This window comes from Misgurnus anguillicaudatus, chromosome 24, assembly GCF_027580225.2.
Source record: "Misgurnus anguillicaudatus chromosome 24, ASM2758022v2, whole genome shotgun sequence".
NCBI lineage: Eukaryota > Metazoa > Chordata > Actinopteri > Cypriniformes > Cobitidae > Misgurnus > Misgurnus anguillicaudatus.
In genome coordinates, this window is record NC_073360.2 from 8,028,660 (window position 1) to 8,050,046 (window position 21,387).

The 21,387-nt window shown below is 36.2% G+C and overlaps 2 protein-coding genes across 2 annotated transcripts; one reads left to right on the plus strand and one right to left on the minus strand.

Moving 5' to 3' along the window:
- Window positions 1-1,399: 1,399 nt before the first annotated feature.
- On the minus strand, window positions 1,400-3,874 carry LOC141361466 (uncharacterized). The gene is made up of 2 exons (XM_073862833.1): window positions 2,713-3,874; window positions 1,400-2,425 (listed from the first exon to the last, which is right to left on the minus strand). Exons 1-2 carry the CDS (start codon window positions 2,866-2,868, stop codon window positions 1,910-1,912), a joined length of 672 nt encoding a protein of 223 aa, XP_073718934.1. The 5' UTR covers window positions 2,869-3,874; the 3' UTR covers window positions 1,400-1,909.
- A 5,006-nt stretch (window positions 3,875-8,880) lies between these two features.
- rabgef1l (RAB guanine nucleotide exchange factor (GEF) 1, like) lies at window positions 8,881-21,148 on the plus strand. The gene is made up of 9 exons (XM_055195748.2): window positions 8,881-9,056; window positions 9,483-9,662; window positions 10,579-10,721; window positions 14,274-14,434; window positions 14,682-14,763; window positions 16,259-16,391; window positions 16,489-16,580; window positions 16,896-17,152; window positions 19,544-21,148. Exons 2-9 carry the CDS (start codon window positions 9,484-9,486, stop codon window positions 19,922-19,924), a joined length of 1,428 nt encoding a protein of 475 aa, XP_055051723.2. The 5' UTR covers window positions 8,881-9,056; window position 9,483; the 3' UTR covers window positions 19,925-21,148.
- The last annotated feature ends 239 nt before the right edge of the window (window positions 21,149-21,387 follow it).

Below are 21,387 nucleotides of genomic sequence, written 5' to 3' on the forward strand. Positions count from 1 at the left end.
GGTTACTTTATTCCATTCAGAATGAAAAGACACTGGACCTCATAAGTAGAAAGTGTCTGTTACTCCACTCCATTGGTAGGGGAAAGACACTAGAGACCAGGGAGTCGCTAGCTAGTGTATCATGAAATTTAGCTCTTAGACTCTTTTATTCTGATAGGGGTGCTCTGAATTAGTATAACCATTAGTTCATAGAACTAACCATAAACAGGCTGTGTTAATTAATCAGGGATGCATCAGGAAAGATTAGGAAAGAACATTTTTTACCTTAAATTGAATCGAAATTGTTGAGAAAAGTATGTATGTGGTAATATGTAAAAGTTTACACATTTTCTGTGTCTCATAACTGTAATAGTATACTATGTATACATTTTGAAGGATTCTTTGCAGTTTCAAGGCAGAAGTCAAACTATGTTGTGTAAAGCTTGCTGCCTCACCCAATTGCTGTTATGTCTTGTGGGTTTCAACTGTGACTAAGATATAACTGACAAACAAATACAGATAATAAAACAGGAACAGAGCAAATGCTGTAAACTGTTCTGTTCTAAAGCTCTCACATCAAAGAAAATCTCAGAACTTATTAAAAGAATGGTCAATCAAGGTTTTGATTCTGAGTGGAAAATTGAATAACAACTCGATTGGTAAAAAAAGAAAGGTCCCGAAAAATATACATTTCTAGCTGTCTGTGCCTATTTATCGATTGGTAAAATGGGTGGTGTTCCTTTAAAGGTCACGTTCTTCCAGATACCATTTTTTTAAACCCTAGTTAATATGTAATGTTGCTATAATAGCATAAATAATACCTAAATGATAAAGCTCAAAGTTCACTGCCAGGTGATATATTTTCTCCAATAGAATTCCTCTTTAAAAGCCTACAACGAACGGCAGGTTTGGACTACAGTCCTCTATTTCCTGCTTTAATGACGTCAGTAAAACAGTTCGTTGACTAAACTCCGCCCACAGGAATACGTCAGTCACCAGCTTTGCCTCAAACGGCTCTGCTAAGCTAAGCTGTTATCGAATCACAGCATACTAAACAAACTACCAGTGTTGTGCTAGTTACTAAGAAAAAGTAACTAGTTACAGTTACTTCATTCAAAAAGTAACTCAATTACTTTGTTGATTACTTAAACCAAAAAGTAATGCATTACTGTTAAAAGTAACTTTTTAGTTACTTTTTTAAAGAACGTTCTTTAATGTCCCCATTAATGCCCTTTTATGTGTTATGGTCTATACAAACACAAAACAGACATAAACACAAAGCAATTTTTAAACACTATTTTATTTAAGTCAGACCAGCACAAACTGAATATATCACAAGGATTTCTAAAATAAATAACAAAACAAGCTGAATAATATATTCAGAATCAAAAACTAAAGTGGCTTTTGCATCATAAAAGCAGTTCCGCTCACAGCTTATGTATGAAAACTATCAACAATGTACAACATAACACAAAACATTTTGAAATAAATAAATGAAATCAATCTGAATTATTCAGAATCAATTTGAAGAAACTCAGCATTAAAAAACTGCTATTATTGACGACCATAAATGATATGCATAAAAAACAACATATCAATTTTCAACATAACCACAAATTAAGAGTTGCATGTCACCAACTTATGTAAAGTAAGCTGTGTGTATTCAAAGTGCAAAATCTGCTGTTGTATATGTCTATAACAATGTAAAAAACAAAGAAACAAAACAGCTTTTTTCCTAGCAATACAACATAATGCATTTTATAATGCATAAAATTAGTGTTCTCAGACATAACAGAAATGTCACTGTGCCTACTAAACTAACCATTATTTTTAACAACAAATATTTTTTAATAACAAATGTGTGCTTATTTATTTGAAACAACAAAAGGTGCTTACTAGCAAGGACCTGAATGAATGTTTAAGTTGAGTTTTACCCTTCAAACCAGTGCTTGTACCGCATAAGAAGTAGTCTCTTAAACCTTTGGTCAGACAGCTTGTTTCTCTTTGGAGACAGTACCAGACTTCCCAGGCTGAAAAGTCTTTCAACGGATCCACTGGATGAAGTAGCTGCATTTTTCTTCAGAGAAATTTCCTTTATTGTGGGAAATTGTTTAAGAATCTCCATCCCTGTTTCGGCTGTTCTCAAGTAAGTCATTACTTCAGTTTCCACAGTGCTGAAGGTATCATCAGCCTCCTTAAAACAGAAAAAGTCCTGCACATTGAAGGAGCTTGAGTCTGGTGTTGTCGGAGACACTGGCATCTTGGCTGCTTGCTGAACAGGGCCAGGGCGAGGGATGAGCTTGTGACACTCTGCTGCCAGCATTCCTTTGACAATCTCTTTCTTCCTTTGGTCTCTCAACCATCGCAGTTTGAACATAGGAAGCGTAACAGCTGCCAGTATGGCATCGTTGCTTTCCAAGACAGATGCAAATCGTGTTTTGATTGCCTGCAAAAAACACACACACAGTGACACAGATATTAGAATGAGTGAAAGATTTCCTCTTTGTACATTCTATGAAAGCTGTACATAACATCACTATGTGATTTTTGACCTATAGATATAAATTATAAAATCATTTTATACATTTCAAAAACACACACATTAAGAAACTGAAAATATATGTGCAATTTATTGGACAAAACTAAAACTTTATTTTGCAAAAAAGGAATTATGGTATTATTACTGTTTATTTTTAATCCAGTGGGTAGGTGCTATTGATGAATGTTTCTTACCTGAACTATTGCATCAGGTAGGCCAGTTGCAATAATCAGGCCTTCTTTTACCTCCAGTAGCTTCGACATCAAAACTTCTATTGTGGGCAGGAGGGTGCCATAGTAACAGTTTTCTTCTCCTTGCAGGATATTCAGAGCAACTGTGAGAGGCTTCATGATGGCACAGTATTCCCTCAAAAACTGAAACTCCCTCTCACTAGCTCTAATTTTAGCTCTAAACGATTAGAGATGGTACTCAAGTCAGTCATGGGTAGAGAGACAGCAAGCTCAAATCGCGGCAGTGGCAGCTAGTAGTGGCACTTCCGGCATCAGTAGTGGCACTTCCGGCATCTGGCTCATTTTGAGGCATCTAGTAGTGGCACTTGAGGCATCTGACTTATCTTGTTTGTGGCACCTCCGGCAGCTAATCGTGGCACTTCCGGCATCGGACTCATTTTGAGGCAGCTAGTGGTGGCACCGTGACCTTTTGAGGCAGCTGACAGTTTTTGTGTCATTTAGGGGTGGCACTTCAGCGTCGTATATTTGTACCAGCTGTTTTACACGGTTTTTGTGCTGTCATAATGTTTCCATGCTGGGTGTCAGTCGGGCATTTCAAGATGCCTCGGGAACTAGGTGCCACCACTCTTGGCACTATGGCATTCGCGGCCGTTCATTTAATTCACGAGAGGTGTGTGTGTGTGGGTGTGTGTTGTCATGAATGTGCGTGCACGCTGGCTGACAGTCGTTTGTAGGTGCGGGCATTTCGAGATGCCACGGTTACTCTTGAGATGCCACCACTCTGCCCCCCGGAATAGAAATAATAGAATTCTAGTTTTCTCACTTTGTTAATCTTATTATTTTAGCGGGCAGACTGAGAAATACGTGGATAAAATATTTCTAATTTATTAATTTTAAAACCAGGAAGCCCCCCTCTTTTACTAATCTTACAGTATTGCAATTATCTTATCTACCGGTAGGTGCCCCCAAGCACAAACGAGAAACGCCGGGGCCAAGAATATGTCAAGTTCTGATATAAGGTGTTATGTTTAAACTGTTTTTCTAAAATAAAAAAATACCATACTGCTATTACTTGTCTTTGACCACACAGGGTGGAGATTCACATGTACCCCAGGCCCAGCAGTGTACATTAACACCTGTGATTTTAGTGTGAATAAACGTTCAAAATAAATTTTGAGTGACTCTTTTTAGTTATTGTGTTGTGAATATAAAACTTTTTTAAAAAATAAGTAAAAGAAAAAACATCACAGTTTGTTTATCAGACCAAACAACCAAGATATGTTTCATATCCACAATTGATGTTGCAAAAAGAGCATTATGTGTACTAATGATTGGTAGTTGTGTCACTTTATGTACTGGAAGTGAAACATTCTCATTCTCCTTGTGATTGTTGGTATGTATTTTACTGCATATAGCGTATACATATTTTATTGTCTTGATTTAATTTATTGTAAAGTAATCTATTGTTTCTGGCACAAAACAAACAAAATAGAATTTCCATTGTAACAAAAATTATGAATTAAAATAATTAAAATTATGTGTGAAAACTAAATTCAAAAAGAAAGGTTAAACCAAAACTGAAAATTATTTAATTATTTATCCACCTTCATGTCTTTACAAATCTGTATTACATACTTTAATCTGCAGAACAAAAAAAGATATTTAAAAAAAAATTGACAACCAGGGGGCACAATAAGTAAAAGCGATTGGCGTTTCTCGTTTGTGCTTGGGGGCACCTACCGGCAGACAAGAGAACTGCAATACTGTAATTTTAGCAAGAGAGCGGGGCTTCCTGGTTTTAAAATACTGTTTAAATAAATTAGAAATATTTTAGCCACGTGTTTCTCAGTCTGCCCGCTAAAATAATAAGATGAACAAAGTGAGAAAACTAGAATTCTATTATTTCTATTCCGGGGGGCAGAGTGGTGGCATCTCAAGAGTAACCGTGGCATCTCGAAATGCCCGCACCTACACACGACTGTCAGCCAGCGTGCGCCCACATTCATGACAACACACACCCACACACACACACCTCGCGTGAATTAAATGAACGGCCGTGAATGCCATAGTGCCAAGAGTGGTGGCACCTAGTTCCCGAGGCATCTTGAAATGCCCGACTGACACCCAGCATGCAAACATTATGACAGCACAAAAACCACCCCTAAATGACACAAAAACTGTCAGCTGCCTCAAAAAGTCACGGTGCCACCACTAGCTGCCTCAAAATGAGTCCGATGCCGGAAGTGCCACGATTAGCTGCCTTGAGATGCAGGAGGTGCCACAAACAAGATAAGTCAGATGCCTCAAGTGCCACTACTAGATGCCTCAAAATGAGCCAGATGCCGGAAGTGCCATCACTAGCTGCCACTGGCCCTACTGCATGGGTATTTCAACTATTCTTGCCACAGCATCATAAAATGAATTCCACCTTGTGGAGCATGGCACAAGCAGTTTTTTGCCAACCAAATCACCCACTAACTCTGAAGCCAAAGTCGACCGGCTATCCTTAGGGGGCGTGCACACCAACGCTTTTACGCCAGCGGCCGGCGCATGTTTTCAATTCATTTCAATGGAACCTCAGCGTTTTTCAAATAAGCCAGCAGCTAGCGGTTTTTTTCCGCGCTGAAAACCGGCGCAGAGAGTTGAGAAATGTTCAACTTTGGAAGAAAAGCTCCGCTCGTCAATGTCAGTTCTCACGCGGCCGTCCAATCACAGTGTAGGTGGGGCGGGACAAGTATCACAGCAACCAACCGTCTCACAGCTGACGTATCAGAGCTACCAAAGCGCTTAGCTGAAGAAAGCTGGCACTCAGCTGAAAAACAGCTGGCATTCGGCTTCCTCAAGGCGTTTTCAGCCGCGTTTGAAAGTTTTGGTGTGTCCAGCCCCTTACTCCACAGTGCTGTTCACTTGGCTGTAGCACTTCTGTATATTCCTTTAGTCCCAGGATTGGAAAGCAGCAACTTGTCCACATCAGAGCATGAAATTAAATTAAGCGTGTGAAAGGCACACCTCAGGTGTGGTGGCAAAACAATCCCCTCCTCTGTGGATGTGTCAAGCACGTCTGCAACATTTGTGAAGGTAACCTCTTCATCCTCTTCATCATCGTCGTCAGAGAGCGATTCCGGCTGATAAATTTGGAAGGCTTTTACAAAGTTAGAACCGTAATCAGTAACCGTAGCTGTAACTTTCGTTGACAGTCCATATAATGAATGGATGTGATCGATCTCAGCAGCGATGACATCATACGTGTGTCTACCTTTCATCCTTTTACAGGCTAACGCAGCTTTCTGGCGTTAAAAAGTAGCTTTGTTTATCCAGTGGGCTGTCATGCCAAGGAAGCTTTTGTTGTGGACAGACCAAATGTCTGCAGTGGTCGCGATGTAGTCTAGCCCCTCAAATGTTGTTTTCAGCTCATTTTCCATTTTTAAATATTCTTTATCCAAGTAGTTGGAAAAACTTTTTCGTCCCATTTGTTGCTGTGTACCCCCTGAACATGTTATCATGCTAACGAGCTACCTGAAAGCCGGTGACTCCACAGTAGAGACAGGCTGCATGTTTTCAACAACATAACGTGCGATAGCTTTGTTGATCTGTCCTTGGCTAACAGTGCGGTTAAAATCTAGTCGCTGTTGTTTGGCTGCAGGTGCTTCACTCACTTCTAATGTGTCCACCGGCACCGGGTTAGCTTCTAGCTTCGTCGAGGCATGTAGTTTATGGAGGTGCTTCAACAGATTGGAGTTGCTGTTTGTCGCAGTAGATAGGACCTTCGATCCAGAAAGTAACTAAAAGTAACTAAAGTGAAATAATGAGCATATTTTCACTTGGAAAAACTCGTCTTGCTCTCGCCTTGACTCGCCATGACCGCCGCACATACTTGAATAAACGAAAACACGCCCACAGTGCGTCTTCTTCGTGTTTACGTTGGTGGCATCCGCCAATCATACAATGCGTCGCTGCTGTAAACAGGTTAGGCTGTGGGCTACACTTCAGCCAAAATGTATTAATATGAATGAATTTTAAAAAAGTAACGTAACAACGCACCATTTGGTAACGGTAACGGAGTTAATTAATTAAAAAAGTAATGCGTTAGAGTTTTAGTTACTGTCAAAAGTAACTGCGTTACAGTAACGCGTTACTAGTAACGCGTTATTGCCCAACACTGCAAACTACACAATCAGAACTCGATACGTATTTCTGAAGGAGGGACTTCACATAACAAGGAAGACATCAGTCTGTTTTGAGGACAGTGAAAACAGCGCTATACAGATAAGTAAATGGTGTGAAAAATACCGCGTTTTTTTTACACGTGAAACATGAACACATGTTATATTGCCCACTATAAACACAATCAAAGGTTCAAAATCACAGACAGAACGGAAGCTTTAACACCTGAAGGGAAATTATAGAAGAAACTTAAGGTTTTTTATTATTTAAAGCCTTATAGCAATATATCACAGAAAAAAAACATTTCTGTCATTAATGTGGGTTATGATCTGAGTACATTGAGCAAAGTTCTGGCAGTGATATGTGAAGTAGCTGATAGTTCTAAATGTTGTAAAACATCAGCTGGTATGCCTGTCCTCACTGTTTCTGAGCTCTCTTCTTCAAGTTGAACCCAAAATAGAGAATAAAACAAATCCCCCAGATCTGATGGTTTGTTATCAGTGTGGGCGTCCAGGGCATAAGGTCCATATCTGCCGCTGCCAATCTTCAAAGTGTAAAAATTGTGCAAAATTTGGTCATGATGAAAATTGATATTAAAAAAAGAATCCTACAGTGACTGCAAATGAGGTGAAGTGAAGATTAGACGTCAGTCCTTACTCTTTTGTTCATTTATTGTTATTATTTTGTCAATACATTGTAGACGTCACAAGGATTCTTCTTAAAAAACCTAAAATATAAAGTGCTTTATAAATCGGTTTTCTACTATTCTGATTTTTGCAAATGATGACAATGTGCTTTGTAGCCTACTGAATTTTGGTTTTGTGAAAACACTGTAATAACACTGTTATTTTGTGGTAACCATGGTTTTACTACAGTAACCATGGTTTTTTGGTCTTAACTGTAGTAAAACCATGGTTAATTTTCCCAGACAGCAGACGACTCTGGGCCGGATCCGCACTGGATCTGTGCTGAAGTCAACAGCTCTGGCGCTGATCCGGTGCGGATCCGGCCCAGAGTCGTCTGCTGTCTGGGTTCGTAAGGGTATGTTAGAGACTAATTTGATTGTGGGGTTACAAAAATGACATACTCGATGCCAACGTTGCTCCTGTATCAAAGAAGGTTGAAAGGATAACTTTCTTGAATCAAATCAAACCAAGCTGCAAAGGAGACTCAAGGGACTGTCAGGGTAATGTCTCTTTCTCCACAAGACATTTTTGCATTATATGCAGTCAATGATACAGGTAGAGCAATGAACCAAATTAAGTGTACATCAAAACTCAGTTGTACTTAGAAAATATAATGAACGTCTTGTTTGCGGTTCTATTGCTCATACTAAATTAATATCTCTGTATCATGGTTTGGCATATGCAGGTCCTAGTTGCATGCAATTATTTAAAAAAAAGTTATTTAATTTTTATTTTAGTTCTAATTAATTATTGTAATTTTTAATTAGCTTTTAGTTTAATATTTTTGTTTTCATGTTAATTTAAATTAAATTCTTAGTTTTAAACGTATGTGATTTTATTTTGTTTATTATTATAATAATATTATTATTATTATTGTTATTATTATTATTGTTGTTTTATTAATATAAGTTAATATGATTTTAACTTATGTTATATTATGTAAATTAAATTAAATTAAATTAAATTACCTTTGATGTTTTGTTTAATGATTCAGATTCAATTGACCAACTCTTTTGGGTCATTTTCCCAGATTAATCCAGGACTATTCTTTAGTTACATTAGGAAATTAAATTATTTTTAACTTGTCATACAAAAACAATAGTCGTGTGCATTTAGAGATAAAACAATATTGCACTGACATTAAGATGTTCGTGCAATGTTTCTAAATTAAGGCAGCTCAAACGGGCATTTCAGGAAACTGCCCGTTTATGTTGTTGCTTCTCCAACTTCTGTAAAGTATCTTTCACATATGTTATCTAGTGGCTTTCCTTACGACAATAAAGGACTTTTATTTTGACGGCTGACAGACAGGAAGGGTGTCCTGTAGACGACGGCTTTTCCGGTGGTGTCAGGGCTTCCGTCAACAACACAAACATCAATGACGAGCGCTCTGAAGACTTATTACTGATCAATTAACATCACTAGAAGCTTTTACTAGAAGTGCCCAAAGTACTTTCGCATATTTTAGTCGTTTGGAAAGTTTTGTGGATTTGACAGGTAATAATGAATACGGACACATCTCTGAAGCTTTCTAATAAAACCGTTGTCAATAAACGTGTAGAATTAGACTGATGATCATTTTACTAAAGATATTACAGTACTGTGCACGTGATTATGATGATAATGATGCCTTTGCGCTTTTATGTACAATTATTCTGTTTTGCTACTGTTGTACGGTCCCTTATCTTGTGAAGTAAGTTAAGCGAAGTCAATTGAATGTCTAATGTTAAAACAATGCACTTGATGACATTGAATTGTGTTCCGAGTTCGTCAAATCAAATCTACTGTCAATATATATTTTACATTTTTACAGGAAGTAGAGAATGAAGTATAATTTTCTTTCGTTACATTATACTGACCAGTCTTGACTCTAGATTGTCTGCATTGGCCATGGATAAAGTTCTGTTTGTTTTCTTATTAAAGCATGAACTCTGGTATGGAGCGCAGGGGCATCAGCATTCAGCAGTCTGACCTGATGTGCAAGAGAGGATGCGGTTTCTACGGTAACGCTGTCTGGCAGGGCCTCTGCTCCAAATGCTGGCGAGAGGAGAACCCAAGTGTCAAAGCCAAGCAGATCGAGGATGACAGAGCATTGGCTGAGAGGTGAGAGAGACAAAACCTGATGAATTGTGGGTTGGTCATACTATGAGCATGTGGTTCACACAGGTGATTCCACCTTTTTACCTGATGCTCAACTCACCTAAGGGATTCTAGTGGACCAATCACAGAGGTAGAACGGACGCGTTGTTAAAGTTTTTGGCGAGGTGCGCGTCAGGCTATGCCAGCCTACGCATAACCTAGGGCAAAGAAACTACGCACGACTATAAATTAGGACTGTGCAACTAATCGTTTTTGATTTTCAATTTTTCATTCAAACAATTACAAAAACAAGATAATTGAGGTAAAACAATTATTGTGCGATTAAAATATAACTTGTGTGTTGCTATACTGATGTGTTTGTAAGGCACTTCGAAGGCACCACTGCTTTGACACGTGTAGTCTATTGTGACACTTACTAGATAAAAATGGGAAATAAATGCATGTTTTCAAAGTCACTGAATGTTTAAATAATTGTGATTATGATTTTGCCCATAATTGAGCAGCCCTACTATAAATTACACTTTAGACCTTCAGTAGTGATGCAGAGACACAATGCGATGATGCTTTCAACACAGTGGTTACTCGTCGACAGTCCAAAGCTGCCAATTTTTACAACAAGCACAAGAATATTTGAATGAAAATGTTATGCAAAGAGATTGTGCCTCTAGATTGTGGCATGATCATATAGAGCTATATCATACTTTTACTCCAGTGATATTGCTTTAAAAGCATGCATGCTTTAAACTCTTAAGAAGCTTTACATCTGATGGTTGATATATTTAAAGGTATGTGTTTAAAATCTTGAAATTACTAAACTATAGTTTTGCCAAACATATTAAGTTTCTTTATTAGAGAAAAATAATATAATATTGAAAGAAAGCAGCAAATAAGAGTCCAAATGTTTGTGTGTGTTTGTCAGATTACAGAGAGAAGAAGAGGCAGCGTACGCCAGCAGCCACAAGAGGGAGCAATCAGAGACCACCAGCACCTCCTCCAAAACACAAAGTGTACCCATAGTGAAGAGACTTTTTACCTCAACTTCCAAAACATCTGCAATAAAAGGTACAAAATATATATGGACCTACAATATAGAAAATATTTATGTAGATGTACTAGATATTAATTGGGATTTCCAGCTCAAAATAGATGGTGGAAATCTGTATAATGAATACAAATATTTCTGGATTGTTTAAACATTCATTGCCTAGAAATAGCTTTGTTTGTTAACCCAAGGAACCTGGTTTAAAGATATTCCTGGATTATGTTGTTTCATGTTTCACACTGTTCATCTTTGACCCTGCATTCAGGTTTTACAAACTCTACATCTGTAAACATAGAGTTTCTGTTCTTATATGCCTTTTTATCAGGTCAATAACATTGAAACTTGTCAGTGTAATACTGCACAGTAACTTAAATCTGGTTTGGGTGGGTTGCACAAAATAGGATTAGTCTTAAATCTGGTTTAAATTAGTGATAGACCGATATATTGCAGAGGCCGATGCATTGGCCAATATTTGGATTGTTTTTTTTTAATCGACATCGGACGAAAAATCTTTTCAATCAGCCAGTAAATTTCTCTATTATGTACATTTTTGTTTGTAATGAAAAAAAAAACACTCAGTGTCAATAAATGTAAAGCAAGAGGCTGACAGACAGTAAAATGACCAATCATTATTCACTTTTAACATCACACACAACAACACACTGGTCAGATCCACATTAATTTTGTTTTATTATGTAAATTATTAATTTTGTAAATATCGTCGCTGCCTGATGAAACTCACGTATGTCCAAAACGGTTACTTTTCAGAAAGTGAAAAAAACACCGTATATCAAAAGCAGTTGAATGTAGTGTTGTCATACTTGGTACGGCATATTTACATGTAACCATATTCTTGCCAGTGTAATTAAATAATCCACATTTGACCAAAATTGAGTTTAAATGGACATGCGTGCATATTTTACAGTAACTTTTTTATGCGTTCTTCCGATCATTAATTAGAATGGCCAAAGTCGCGTTCGTATTGACAGATGAACACGCTCAGTTCATTAAATAGCCTACGTCTTGGTTAAATACGCTTACTTTATTTAATATTAATTATAAGTGTATTAAATGTCTCTTGCAAACCATTAAGGGACAATGAATCAATACACTGACATGGTAATGCTACACAACAGGGGCGTCAGTTTGTGTTGAAAAGTGGTGGGGACAAAAGATCTTATAAAAACATTACTGCAGGACGGGAAAAATATTGAATAACGCGCATCAAAAATGGGCATAGCGTAGGCTAGTCAACAACAAGAAAATACTCAGCATAAATGTATAAACCTTCAACAATGTCGACTGCACACATCACACATGTAACAGTCCCTGCAACACCAGCTCAACCGAACAATGCCAAAGCACCATACCGTAGAAAACAGCAGCGCGTTTAGTAAATGATTACAATGAATTTCATTACATATGTACAAGAAAACACACCATAAGCATACAACACAACATATGTGACACTAGACCACAAAACCAGTCTTAAGCATCGCTTGATTTTTCAGAACATTTTAACCAAATGCTTTCAAAAAGTGGTGGGGACATCCCCAGCGTAAATATCACCAATGCTAGACAGATACTTTGTTTGCACAGTCCTACCGTAATTAAGTAACTCCTAGATGTTAGTCTGGCATCCGGGGGAAACGTTTACCTCGAAGGAAAGTCATTGTCATGTTTAATCGGCTATATCCAGTGCTGAGGTTCGATGAAACTTTACGAGACCGGCGAGATGCTTCACAGGCGGAAGATATGCGGCGTGATTGACAGCTTTGACACCAAACGGGTACGTGAAAATCAGATGACATGATTTCACAAGTTTTCATTGGCTATTTAGGTATGTGACGCATACTGTATATGGAAATGAACCTGGACATTCAATCTTTTGAAAAATCTCAAAATCGGCAAAATGAACATACGTGAGTTTCATCGGACAGCGACGATATGTTTTAATTACTTTAAAGGGGTAATATTTATAAATGTAATTCATAACAAATGTTTATGTAGTTTCACACATTTTCTGTTTGTCTCTTATTTACTGTAATTACATTTGTGTTAAATCGGACAAACAGCTTTCTTAATATCGGTATCAGACATAAAAAAACACACACTGGTCGACCCGCTAGTTTAAATCAAGTCTTATTTAATAACTCTGCACCCAACTTTAAGGGGTGGTTTCCCGGACTAGGATTAGTTTAAGCCAGGATTAGACCTTAGTTTAATTATGAAAAATAACTAGTTTTAACAAACATGCCTTACCAAAAACATTACTTGTGTGGATTTTGAGGCAAAACAAAGGACACAGATGTATTTTAAGATATGTCAGTGTAAGTTGTTTTCAGTTTGGACACCTTTTACATTTATTTAAGTCTAGGAGTAGTCTAATTCCTGTCTGGGAAACCATCCCTAAATCTTGTGTTACATTTAAACTGATCCAGGTTTCAATTTTACAGTAAATCTAGGTTATCTCTAATCCTGTTGCTCCATTACTTTAAACTTTGTTTTAAGTCTCTGTTAGGGATTAACTTTAAACTTGCAATATTTCCGTTCACATTGCTCTGTTAATTAATACAATAGATTGTTTTAATAGACCGTCAAATGTTTTTATTTTGAATCAGCCCTTAGATTACTGATTTATAATACAAAAATTATGTTTTCTTTGCTTGCATAAACTGTTTATTTCCTTTTTGAATGACAACGTCAACATTGTTGCTGTTTAATTACACCAGCAAATTCATTATGGCAGACAAAATAAATCACAGATAAAGGGGTTAAAGTTTTAATCTAATATTTGTTAACCTGGTTTAACTTTAAGTGGTGCAACCCAACTCAAATTAAAATTGAATTAAAACTGAGATCAACAAACCCTAGATTATTTTAAATTAAGATTGTACTCTGCTTAATTTAATCCTTGCTGTTCCAACCTACCCTACTTGTGTAAAGTATCGCGTTCCCTGTTGTCTGGATAAAAGCATTTGTATAATGTAAATATAAAGTTATTCTGTCTTGTAGAAAAAACAACATGTGTGAAGCATTCCTTAAAACCCTTTAAAAATCTGTTAAATGGACAGTTCATGCAAAAATGAAAATCATTATTTTTTCACCCTTATGTTATTCAAACCTCCTTTGACTTCTTTGTTCTTCTGAAGTCAAACCATTATAAGCAGAAGACCCAAAATAACAGTGTGTAAAAAAACTTAACTCAATAGTTTACTGGAAGACTGCACAGTTTCGATTGAGTAATTCATAAGAACTGAACTCAAAGGCAAATGCAACATCATTGCTTAATGTGTTTTACTGATACACTGACACACACTTCTGTTTTTATTTTTAAGCATCTGAAAAAGGCCATTTCTAAATACTCTCAGTCATTTGATGCATTGAAAGGCACATTTATGTGTGATATTTAAGTCTCACTACTATTTCTACTTGTAATGGTAGATTTATGTACTGTGTTTATTGTTTGCTCTTATAAATGTAATTTTTAATGAAAGTGTCTGCTGAATGAAAAAAACGTACTTGTAAACGTGATCAAATAACATGAGTGTTGTACACTTGTTTATTTAAAGACGCTGCAGGTTCCAGGAGCTCTTCACTCAGTAAACAGTCCAGTGTGGATTGTGATCATATTACACAAGAGTTCATTGACTTCCTAAAGACCCTGCCCAGACCTGCTTATGATATCTTCAAACGGTGCCATGCTTTTACTGAAAATATTGCACATAAAAAGGTGAACATGACCAAGATGAAACATTTCTTGAAGAATTATTAGAGCTTTTTAAAGATCTTCATGATATAAATATTACAGATTTGAAACTAAACCCAAGTGTGTTTCAGTATGTACAAGTAGCCTATTTGCACTTCATTTTTTTTTAAATACCAGTAGTTATTTAGTGTCCAGTGACAATGTAAAAGTTCACACACATTTAACAGAAGTTGTCCAGATAAAGTATGGTGTATTTGTCTCTATGTTATAGGTCATTGTTTGTGAAGATTTTTCAGAATCTGTACAGGACTTTTATCAAACCATGTCAGAGTATCTGCACACCAACTTTAAAGGTAAAGATTTACAGTGTTTACTTGAACATCTTTGTATGGTGCTTAACAGATGTTATGCCACATTGCCACTAAAGTAATTGTGCCTGTCGCAACAAGTCATTTAAAAATGATGGAAACTGATGTTATTAGGTTTACGTACAGTATATTGCAGCCACCACACTAGCCATTGTTTTTGATTGAAGGAGATGCAGGTGTTTATTCAAGCATTCATGACAAGGAAGCATTAAAGGCCACATATGAGGTGTTTCTGTGAGGATCTAGGATCTAGTTTTATAGTTTTATGCATGTCAGGTGACCTGTAAAGGCAAAAAACACTGCAGTTTCCATTGCAATATATTCCTTTTTTGTAATTGCCTGAAAAACCACCTTGTGTAAGCGTAAAAACTTTTCTGCAGTATATTGCAGTTTTGCTTAATTGATGTTTTTTTTTTCATTAGGTTTATTTTCAATTCGCAATTTCAGTTCGTGCTATTTGAAGGGTAATAAAAACCTGACTATAGAGGGATTTAGCCAGGTCCCCACTTTGATAAACATACTAAACAGTAGTTTTATTATCTAAAACTGAAAGATGTGTTCTGTTGAGGTTTAGAGAATAGAAAATATAATGAGCTCAGTATGAAAACAGTAAAGGTTAACTCTTTCCCCGTCACCATTTAAAAAAAGTTGCCAGTCAGCGTCAGCATTTTTTATGATTTTCACCAAAGTTTAATGTCTTACAGAAAATGTTCTTTTATAAATATATAAGCATTCAATATATATCCAATGAAGGGTTAGGACCCTCTGCTTTAAAAAAAACCTTTTCATCTTATCTTCATTTGTTCAATTGCATTTTTGTAAAGGACTTTTGTTAGAGATCAGATTCAGAATGATGATCAAAACATACACAGGGTTGTTAATGTTTTTGGATCAGTGGATACTTCAGTGTTTTATAAGTTGTGGAAGAGCGGCACCTAGTGGATAATAGAGGAAATATGGATTGCCGTAAAACCTCGTTGTTGGCAGGGAAGCGTTTTATCTTAATTGACGAGATAACTCCAATGGCGCGGAAAGAGTTAAAGTCCCTGTGAACAGAAAAGCACGATCGTCTTTACTTCTGTATTGTGGTGTATTTCTGAGTGAGACGGAATATCACATGAGGAAAATAGTGGGCATGTCTTGAGTTTTATACTGTGAATTGATTGGATAAAGAAAAGTTAGCGTTTCATTCATGGAACTCCAAACAGACTGACAGTTGGAGGGGGGCGGAGTTAACGGATGCTCCGCCCAAGCTGTCTAGCTGACATCATCAGAGAATGATTGCTACAAGAGGGCGGAAGTACATATTAAGCTTTCGATTAAAGTTTATGAAGGCACGTGAATTTTTACAAAAATAATGACCCACTTGGATAAATACTTCATAATGAACACTATAATATTCCTTTAAAAATAAAAAATGGTCAGTTTTATGTTGACTTTAAATCTTCACCAAGAGCATAACAGATGATTTTTGTTTCAGGGTCAGCTGATCAGATCGAGACAGTGATGGGTGAAGTTGAACGTTATGTGATGGGTCGTCTGTATGACCAGCTCTTCTGTCCTGACCGCACAGATGATGAGAAGAAAGATCTGATCATTCAGAAAAGAATCAGGTTTGTACTTTTGCTAAAACCCTTAAGACCGAATAAAAAGTGCTGGAAAATTATTTTCTTAATATATTGTGCATTTTTGTCTGTGTGCGTGTTTCAGAGCTTTACACTGGGTGTCCATTGAAATGTTGTGCGTTCCACTAGATGAACAACGTCCTAAAGTTTCAGACAGTGTTGAGAGAGCCATAACAGGTGCATCATTCACACACAAACACAGATTTATAGTCAACTATACAGTCAATAACAATGACTAGCCAAGAATCTCGGGTCATGATAACTACTCTTGCTATTATTACAGGACTATATTAAATTGCAAAACAGGTAAAAGATGTACTTTATTATTGATACTAACGACAGGTGGATAAGTTTTAGTTTGATTTAGTTTAAACATCAAATACTAAATGAACATTAAAATAAACACAGATGTAAAATGAAAAAGTCTCAAACTGTGTTAAAGGGGTCCGATTATGTGTTTTCAGAGATCACTTGAATTTCATGTTTTAACAGACACGATTGACATGGACTCTAAACGGGTTCCTATGGAGAAGTTGGCCTGTATCACCAGATGTAGTAAACACATCCTGACAGCTATCCAGGGCAGTAAGAAAGCTCCTGCTTCAGCTGATGATTTCCTACCAGCTCTTGTCTATATCATACTGAAGGCCAATCCACCGCGCTTACACTCCAACATTCAGTATATCACACGCTTCTGTATGCCCAGCCGTCTCATGAGCGGAGAGGACGGATATTACTTCACTAATCTGGTAATTATTCACCTCTCATCTCTTCAATTAAACCTAAAGAGACATGTTCAGATTTAAAGAACTGTATGATTTACAAGAAGACGTGAGTAAACCATCAAACGTTAAAATTAGAGATGCACCGATATATCGTGATAGCATATAATAAAAAATAAAAATATAATATTTTTACTACTACATTGGTTTATTTGGGTTTGGCTACTTGGTTAATTAGCTCTAAGCTCTGAACCTTCAGAGAGAGCAAACCTAAGGCTCGATCCCCAGTATTAACCGCCCTTCAATCAGTAGACGTTATTCAAAGTAATTAAATGTCTGTATCAGCACAGATATTTTGTATTAGTCCATCCCTAGTTAAAATAGTTAAGTGTTGAAATTGATTACATTAATATTCTTTAATTCATGTGAATAATATTAATATTAATAATGTTGTCCTTCAATTAGTGTAAACCTGGATGATGATTATACGCATAGAATGTCTCTGAACAGGTTCACGCCCACTTTTGGGGAAAAACAGACTAGACCTTTCATTGACTTCCATTCAAAATAGTGGAACAAAGCAACGTTCGTACACAGCCGGCATGCGTTAATAACTTATGAAATCACTCAGATTAAACATGTTGAGTAATTATCTGTCCACCCTGCTTGCCAAAGAGGGCGAAAGATACATTAACACATTTAATTAGGTCAATATAAAAACATGTCCCTTTCATTCTCCCAGCGTCAAATTTGTGTAACAACGCTCCCTATTGGCCAGAGATGTCTTACCCGGACATTTACTCGAGTCAACAGGAAAGCAAGTGAATGATTTTACTTCGTATTTATATATTATGTCTTTATATTTAGAGTAATGAGTGCACTTTTCCGTCGAGTCATACAACTAACTGGGTTAGCGATATTTCCAGCAATCACTGGATGGCGTTGTTACACAAATTTGACGATGTGAGAATGAAAGGGACATGTTTTTATATTGACCAAATTAAATGTGTTAATGTATCTTTTGCGCTCTATGGCAGGCAGGGTGGACAGATAATTACTCAACATGTTTAATCTGAGTGATTTTATAAGTTATTTACGCCTGCCGGCTGTGTAAAAACGTTGCTTTGTTCCGCTATTTTGAATGGAAGTCAATGGAAGGTCTGGTTTTATTCCCCCAAAAAGGGGCGGTGACGAAATTTACAGTCAAGTTTCCGGATGTGCCGGTAGTCCGTATGGGTCAATGATGTGACGTTAATTATTTTGTGTCCGTATGGATGAATTAAATGTAAAAGGGTTAAAATTTTAAAATAAATATGCAGATTACTTGCATACATTACATTTTTTTTAGAACCAAGTCTAAAATTTCAGATTTTATTTCATTTTGAAAGAATATTTGGGGGGAAATGGCATAAATGTCAATGTGGTGTAACCGGTCTGTGTCAATTGGTATAACTAGTATTTATTTTTATTAAAATATAAATATATTCATAAAAAAATGTGGAATAAAATATAATCATCTAGTTTAGTGTTATATGATAATATTTTTTACATACATTTTTACATAATTTGTCAAAGATTATTAAAAAAACAGAGCTGTTTTCTACCGAGCACCTAAGGTGACTAAAGTTTAGTTTCATGTGCTCACGCGAAACCCTCATGTGCAGAATTTCGGCGGACATGGAGCAAAAATTAAATAAAGTGAAACTTTCGCATGCGCACGTGAAACTATCGCGCGCGCCCGTGAAAGCGACACTTTCATCTGCGCACGCAAAAGTTTCACATGCGCGCGCGATAGTTTCACATGCGCATGCGAAAGATTCACTTTATTTAATTTTTGCTCCATGTCCCCTTAGGGGCTCCGTAGTTTTCAGCATATGTCAGGATAAATAATACAAAAATACATTAAAATTTACATTTAGAATTTTTGATGATTACACTTACATGCCATCAAGGTGGATAAAGTATTTAATATTTCTCATTCTTCAGGGCGCAATTGGCGGTTACACCATTGGACATTTTCAGGTCCATTTAGTCTTAACTTTCATAAAAATGGTGCAAATGTAATTTTTTGCATAAAATTAACATAAATACACTGTGCATTGAAATAAATGCAATAAAACAAGTTAAAAATTAATTTCTTATCTTGCCAAACCGTTTTTGTCACTGACCCTTATAACACTAATATGGCTTTTTAATAAATCATTTTAATAATAATTTTTTTATAAAATCACACATATATTAGAAAAAAATGATATGCATTTTGCTGTTAGTCAGTGCAATATTTACTTTAAACCAATTATATATCCGACAGAGATCTTGCTTTATTAAAACACGGTATGATGATGTAAAGAGAACTGGACTTTAAAATAACTTTGGATAAAATGTGCACAGATTTTGATTGGTTCTTTTCTTCTGCAGTGCTGTGCGGTGGCGTTTATAGAGAAGCTGGATGCATCATCTCTGAACCTGAGCTGTGAAGACTTCGATCGCTATATGACCGGTATGACGTCTCCAGAGCGACCGTCAGGCCCCGGGGCTTCGTCCTCCGGCTGCTCTTCACAGAACGGCTTCAGAGAAGAACCCAACGCTGGGCTTCGTAAGGAACGGAGAAGAGAGGAGAGACGTGAACTGGAAACAGACCTCATCAAATGGACGGATGGAGAGGAACTCTCAGAATTGGGTATTTCAGAAGGTCCACCTGCGAGGACACAGAGCTCGACCGTCTTCACTATAGACTCAGATAATGTAGAGACTGATAGTCTGCCCCCTCCACTACAACCACAGAAATTTCTTGGCTAACTCGCACACAGAGAGGTTTTTATTGACCTGAAGATCAACTGCATAACATTTCTGCCTTTGGTGAAGCAGGTGGATGGCTCATATTTCTCTTTGATATTAAAACATATTAGAAATAAGAGATGAATTTTAACCTCAAGTCTGCATAAAGAATATCAAGCCTGTTTAAGGCACTTATTATGAATACCATTACTGTAATGCAATATAATGATATTCTGAAATATTATTTATTATTCAAAATATTTGTTATACTGCCTTTATGCAGAATGAAATGAAGAGAAATTGCATTACAGTAATGTTTTATGGAAAGAAGACCTCGTGAATATAATGCAAAAAGTCTTATTGATTCCATAAATGTGAATCATTTTCCTTTTGCCAAATATTATTTTTATTTATTTAGTTATTTTTTGTAAAGTAATATGTCTCCTCATATGTCAGGTTTTTTCCCTTATATTCTGGTGGATCTTTATTGTTATTTTTTTAACATTAAGAGTTGTTTGAGATGGTTTATATTATTATATTCACAGTCAATGAAATCTATAATTTATTAGAGTATATAAATGAATATATAATTTATCTCTGTTTTATATTTTTAAGCAGAAATGAAGCATTGTAATGGTTTAAAACATGAGCTGATGCTGCAGACAGAGATGTGAGAGATAAGCAAACAATGAAAACTTTAAGAAAGTAGTGTCTAAATAATTATTTAGTAGGGATGCCTATTGGTTAGTCGCGATTAATCGTTCGAAAAATAAAAGTTTTGGTTTACATAATATATGTGTGTGTGCTGTGTATAATAATTGTCTATATAAATACACACACATGCATGTATATATTTGAGAAACATTTGCATGTGTATGTATACATGTTTTATTTATATATAATTTATATAAATAAATTATTTCTTAAAATTGAACATGTATGTGTGTGTATTTATATAGACATAATTATTATACGGTACACCCACATTTATTATGTAAAAAAAAAATGTTTAGTCACAACTAACCGTTGCACATCCCTATTATTTAGTCTTTAACTTTCAGGAGAATATGTTACAAACCATTTTTATGATTTATTTGAAGAATTTATTTATTTAAAACATACTTTTTATTGTATGCACAATTGTGTAACTATTGCGTTTGCATGCATAGTTACAGTTTTGATGTCAAGATTATTTTTGTGTAAAGCCATAAATGTGAAATTAAATGATTGAATGGAGAGAAATAACTGGTATTTAATTTGATCATTTTAATGAACTCTCGGAGTATTTGCAAATATCATCCTATGGTTGTGGTGTTGAGAAACTGGTAGAGGATGACGCTAAAACTGTGGATTCATTCCACATAAACAAAACCTTTTCATTATCAGATGTTCTGCTTTTATTTGTCTTTCAGTCACCAATATCAAAAGTTCAGCTCTACACAGTTAATTATTAAAGCCTCACTTACCGGCAGTGATTCATTTTC

Coding starts and splice junctions, on each gene's coding strand:
- LOC141361466 (XM_073862833.1), bottom strand. CDS start 2,868: ATGAAGCCTCTCACAGTTGCTCTGAATATCCTGCAAGGAGAAGAAAAC. Junction 2,426..2,712: donor TACCTGATGCAATAGTTCAG/GTAAGAAACATT, acceptor TGTTTTTTGCAG/GCAATCAAAACACGATTTGC.
- rabgef1l (XM_055195748.2), top strand. CDS start 9,484: ATGAACTCTGGTATGGAGCGCAGGGGCATCAGCATTCAGCAGTCTGAC. Junction 10,722..14,273: donor CAAAACATCTGCAATAAAAG/GTACAAAATATA, acceptor GTTTATTTAAAG/ACGCTGCAGGTTCCAGGAGC. Junction 14,435..14,681: donor AAAATATTGCACATAAAAAG/GTGAACATGACC, acceptor TCTATGTTATAG/GTCATTGTTTGTGAAGATTT.